Source organism: Pelophylax lessonae, assembly GCF_965119305.1.
Source record: "Pelophylax lessonae genome assembly, chromosome: 9".
NCBI lineage: Eukaryota > Metazoa > Chordata > Amphibia > Anura > Ranidae > Pelophylax > Pelophylax lessonae.
The window spans coordinates 198,937,301-198,943,307 of NC_138776.1; the positions used below are offsets into that span (position 1 = coordinate 198,937,301).

Genomic DNA, 6,007 nt, shown 5'->3' on the forward strand with positions numbered 1-6,007 from the left:
CAATGTGAGAAGATCTACTGTCTCAGGGACCAATCTTCCATCCTGCTTTACAGTCGCTGGCTTTAATGGCCTGGCTGTTGAAAGCCAGGTCCTGAGGGACAGGGGTCTCTCCTCAGAGGTCATTCCTACTTTGATCAAGGCTAGAAAAGCCTCTTCTGGTAAGATTTATTACCGTACATGGAAAGCTTATTTTGCCTGGTGTGAGTCCAGGGGTTTCTCTCCTCGTTCCTACTCGGTGATGAGGGTGTTGGCTTTCCTCCAGGCTGGTGTGGACCAGCGCCTTGCGTTGGCCATGATTAAAGGCCAGGTATATGCCCTGGCTGTTCTTTTCCAGCGCCCTGTGGCGTCTCATTCCTTAATTCGCACCTTGATTCAAGGTGTGCGTCACTTGGCCCCTCCTAGAAGGGAGCCCTTACCTCCATGGGACTTGAACTTGGTTCTGTCCCTGTTGTGCAAGGCTGCGACTTGGTCGTCGGTGCACACCTTTTCCAAATTCCAAAGATTACAGGATTAAAGTTCTGGCATCAGCCGATGCCTCCATTGGCCGCAAAGTTCTCTGTGCGGCAGTGCCATAGGGGACCCTGGTTTTGTACTGGTCCCTAGCTGTTGGGGGTTGTTTTCCCCTTGGTTATTAGATTTCCTGGGTTGTTGCTCCTGTTAAGCCCTTTTTTGTTACCCAGAAGGTTACCTTTCTGCTAATGTAAGGTTCCTTTCTCTGATGTGGGTACTGCGTTGCTTTTCTGATGGTTGCGTTGCCCACCCCTCATGTCTACACTGCTTTGGGACATCCCCATTAGTGAAGACTGTGTGAATGGGCGGCGACTGTCGGAGGACGTAAGAGAAAACAGAATTTTTGTAAAATATTACCGTAAAATTCCTTTCTCTGAGTCCTCCGACAGTCGCCGCCCCCGCCCCTCTTTTGGGTTTTTTTCTACACTTTCACTGCTTGCGACCAAACTGAGTTGGGATGGCTATTGCAGGGGGGTATTGGACTAGAAGGACAGCCCCCATGGGTGTGACTATGTAGATGAATTTTACAAGTCTTTTGCCTAGAAACTCCTGCGGAGGGGAAGCAATACCCCATTAGTGAAGTCTGTGTGAATGGGTGGGGACTGTCGGAGGACTCAGAGAAAGGAATTTTACGGTAAGATTTTACAAAAATTCAGTTTTTTTTAGTTGTGGGATTTTTTTTTTTGTGCTGTGTACCATTGGGGACATTTCACTTTGCTTCCTGTCCCAGAGATGCAAAAAGAAGGTAATCTCCCAATGTAAGAGGAGTTCCCTTCTTAGACACTTGTTCCCAGAACAGATGTTCCCATCGGAAGATTTCCCCTTATCTCTTGTTCTGGAAACAACTGTAAAATGTTGGATTTTCCCTCTTTCTTTCTTGGTGGCAGTACAAATAGAAGCATGAAACTCACCAATGGGAATATGAACTGCAAAAGATAGAGTCTAACCCTTCCCCACTTTATCAATTCAAAAGAGTTTGCCTAAAAATAAACATGCATTTTATTTGATTAAACTTGTATTAATTAATTGGTTTCATTTGTGTATTTGTATTAGTACACAACAAGCATGTTTTAATTTTCATTACCATTTACACTTAATAACAAAAAATTACCAAACAATGGAATGGAGCTCTTCAATCAAACTTATTCAAAAAAATTCATCCTTCTTGGACTGTCTGATATTCCTTATTTAAAACCAATCTTGTTTCTGATCTTCTTTATAATGTATATGGTGACAATATCTGGAAATTGTCTTCTCATTATCATGGTGAGACTTAATTCCCGTCTCCAAACCCCCATGTACTTTTTCTTAACTAACCTTGCCATCATTGACATCTGCTTCTCATCAACAGTGGTACCCAGAATACTGGTAAACACCATATCACAGGATAGAACTATATCTTTCCTAGGATGTGCAGCTCAGATGTATTTCCATCTGGCTCTTGGAGGTGCAGAATGCTTAATACTGACTGTCATGGCCTTTGATAGATATATTGCGATTTGTAAGCCATTACAGTACAATATGATAATGGACAAACAACTCTGTCTATGTCTGGCTATTGCATCCTGGTTTCTAGGCTTTAAGAATTCAGCTATCCAAGCAATGTTCACATTTCAGCTGCCGTTCTGTAAGTCTAATGTTATTGACCACTTTTTCTGTGAGATACCACCTTTACTTCGGCTCTCCTGCAAGGATATCTATCTCAATCAGGTATCAGGCATCATTGCAACTGCCCTCTTTGCATTCGGTACGTTCTTCCTAATTTTTCTGTCCTACCTTTGCATCACCTTAACTGTGATAAACATCCATTCTGTAACAGAAAGAAGGAAGGTTTTCTCCACTTGTGTCTCCCATATTGCTGTGGTCTCCATCTACTATGGTACTATCATGTTCATGCATATACGACCTCAGTCCAGTTACTTCCCAGAACAGGACAAAGCAGCCTCTGTTATCTATACAGTTGTGACTCCAATGGTTAATCCTGTAATATACAGCATAAGAAATAAAGATATCAAAGAAAGTATCAGAAAGACATTAAAGATTATCTAAACCCAAGAACACAAATTGAATATATTGCAGCTTATAAGTCTATCTTTATGTTGCCAGAATTTTAGTGTCCTTGTACCTTCCTGTGCAATGTACTGATAAATCCAATATTGTTATCATTCTTCAAAGCTATCTTATGTGCACTACAGAAGAATGTCCCCTCTGTAATGGAGATGACGAGTGTAGGAGTGGTTAGTGTTCCAAATCAAGAAAGCAGCCTCGTAACACTGATGGCTCCCCCCACAGATAGAGTACAACAAGTGAGTGTTGTCACCCTAACACAGGAAGTGTGTTCTAGGGTGACAACAGTGAAAATGAAGGGAAAAAGCCTGCCACTGGGCCTAAGCACTGATAAGCTGCAGTATATTAAAGTTTTGTTTTTAGCTTTAGACACTTGCTAAAACTAGTATATTATTTTGTCTCCCAATCTGGCTCCACTATCTTGAAGATTAGGCCCTCAACTTTGGAAAATATATATTACTTGATGACTCCAAAAAAGACTGTCTGAAATATATAAAGAACTTTTCCCTGTTTCTCCCCCTTCAGTAACTAAATGGGTGGAGGAAGTCCTGGATCTAAATGGGGAGGATTGGGTCTGCATGTGGAGTTTCTCCTTTACTCGATTAGTGGCAGCAAGGGACAGGTTTATTCACTTTGAATTCCTACACAGGATATAATATACCCCAGCTAAACTGTCCAGTATTTATCCGCCGGTCTCGACAGAGTGTTGGCGTTACTTCACTTCCTGGCTACTTTCGGACATATCTTTTGGTACTGTCCAGTGGTTCAGGACTTCTGGAAAGTTGTCCTGCACTGTATAACAGAGGTCACTTCCCTACCCCTGCCCATGACGATGACAGTTTGCCTTCTTGGTCTTGTGAAAGGTCTGGCACTGATCAGGGCTCATCCTACTCTATGGCTATTTTATGCTTGCAAGGCATTGATCCTTTACTGGAAGAAGCCAGTGACACCCTCCCTGACTTATTGGAAAGGGCTGGTAAATAAAGTGGTTCCCTTTTTAGAAGGCTACAGGTTACAAGGCACAGTGAAGCTGCATTTGATGGGCACAGTGAGGCTGCATTTGGTGGGCACTAAAAAGGCTGCATTTGATGGGCACTGGTGAGGCTGCAATTGATGGGCACAGTGAGACCGTGAGGCTCACAGTGAGTGACTGGTAGCAAGCAGTAACTACCACTGTATATAGTTTATTGTTGTTTTTGAAGTTTGAAAGTTTGCATGCGGCCCCCATTGGATATGAAAACATGTCCAGTGGCCCTTGAGGTAATTTGAGTTTGAGACCTCTGACTTAAAAGCATAGTTTCTATTCCCTGACACCAGCGTAGACAAATTTACAACCCTCTTTTTGCATGAGACACTGTTTCTAGCTAGGAAAGTGATTGCACGACAATGGATGCGCGACAAACCCCCCACCTTTCATGACTGGCTCCGAGAGGTTAACACGCTACCCTACAAAAAGTTAATATATGCCCACCATGGGTGTCCTTCCAGGTTTTACAAAATATGGGACAGATGGGTGCAGCCCCCAGAGACATGCATTTGATTTTATACTGCTGTTTGTATTGAATCTTTTTTTTTTTTTCACCACCCCTCTCGCTTTTGTATTCTGTCAGGAACATAGAGCTACTATTGTTACAGCTTGGCAATTCTTATGCTCATCATATGCAGAGATATATAGTAACTAAGTAGAACTACTTCACTACTGTACTTAAGTACCGAAAGGCGTTATCTGTACTTTCCTAGAGTAGAATTTTTTTCTCCTACTTCCACTTTTACTTCACTATATTTTTTCGATGATTTCAATACTTCTACTCCGATATTTTTTTTTTGTGCTGCATAGTTACTCGTTACTATTATAAAAATGACCACTGCCAGAACAGTAGATGGCTGATTTCATGAAGCTCAAAACATGTGTATTATCAGCGCATACGAAAATAAAAGCTACTGTATGTATAAATAAAAGCTGCATTTGAAATAATAAAAAAAAATATGATGTTCAAACTTTTGACTTCTTTCTTTAATAACTACATAACACAGTACTTGTACTTTTACTTTCAGTACTTGAGTAGCAACATTTAAAAAAAAACTACTTGCAATACTTAAGTACAAAAAATGTTGAATACTTTAGTACTTCTACTCAAGTCACTTTTTGATCGAGCACTTCCACTTCTACTCAAGTCACTTTTTGATCGAGCACTTGTACTTTTACTCAAGTATGGGTTTCGAGTACTTTATACAACTCTGACCATATGCGATGGATGTACCTAAGTATTCTTTCTTTGACATCACCTATATTGCTGTATTACCATGACAATTCCTCTGTTTGCTTCTTTGTATTTGTGTTTTTTTTTTTTATCAATAAAGAATTTGTTTGATTAAAAGCATAGTTTCACTGCTTTCTACATAATGGTCAATGTGTACCTATCGTGGTCAACCAGTACCCAAGTACCGATCACCAGCTCATCAGAGTCCCCGAGTACCTATCACCTGCTCATCAGAGTACCCAAGTACCTGTCGCCTGCTCATCAGAATACCCGAGTACCTGTCACCAGCCCATCAGAGCACCTGAGTGCCTGTCACCAGCCCATCAGAGCACCTGAGTGCCTGTCACCAGCCCATCAGAGCACCCGAGTACCTGTCACCAGCCCATCAGAGTACCGGTCACCAGCCCATCAGAGTACCGGTCACCAGCCCATCAGCGTACCTGCCTCAAGCTCATCAAAGCACCCGAGTACCTGTCACCAGCCAATCGGAGTACCTGTCATCAGTCCATCAGAGTACCTGTCACCTGCTCATCAGAGTACCTGAGTACCTGTCACTAGCTCATCAGAGCATCCAAGTACCTGTCACCAGCCCATCAGAGTACCCGAGTACCTGTCACCAGCTCTTAAGAGCACCCGAGTCCCTGTTACTAGCTCATCAGAGTACCCGGAGACCTGTCACCTGCTCATCAGAGCACCCGAGTACCTGTCACCAGCTCATCAGAGCACCCGAGTACCTGTCCCCATCTCATCAGAGCACCCGAGTACCTGTCACAGCTCAACAGAGCACCCGAGTACCTGTCACCTGTTCATCAGAGTACCTGTCTCCAGCTCATCAGAGCACCTGAGTACCTGTCATCAACCCATCAGAGTACCTGTCACCAGCCCATCAGCCTACCTATCACTAGCCCATCAGCATACCTGTCTCTAGCTCATCAGAGCATCCGAGTACCTGTCACCAGCCCATCACCCCTGTCGTGCAGCCCAACAGTACCTGACCTGCATCCCATTAGTACCTGACTTGCAGCCCATGAGTACCTGATGTGCAGCCCATCACTACCTATCGTGCAGCCCATCACAACCTGTCATTCAGCCCATCAGTGTCACCTGTCATACAAGCCACCATGTCCAAAAAAGTTTTTACTACCGAAGAGGCATATCAATTTCTAAGC

The 6,007-nt window shown here is 43.2% G+C and overlaps 1 protein-coding gene across 1 annotated transcript; it reads left to right on the top strand.

Annotated features, from left to right (window-relative positions):
• Positions 1-1,632: 1,632 nt before the first annotated feature.
• LOC309564298 (olfactory receptor 5V1-like) lies at positions 1,633-2,559 on the top strand (the record flags this gene model as incomplete). The annotated part of the gene is made up of 1 exon (XM_082268924.1): positions 1,633-2,559. The coding sequence occupies one exon, from the start codon at positions 1,633-1,635 to the stop codon at positions 2,557-2,559; it is 927 nt and encodes a 308-aa protein (XP_082125050.1).
• Between the last annotated feature and the right edge of the window lie 3,448 nt (positions 2,560-6,007).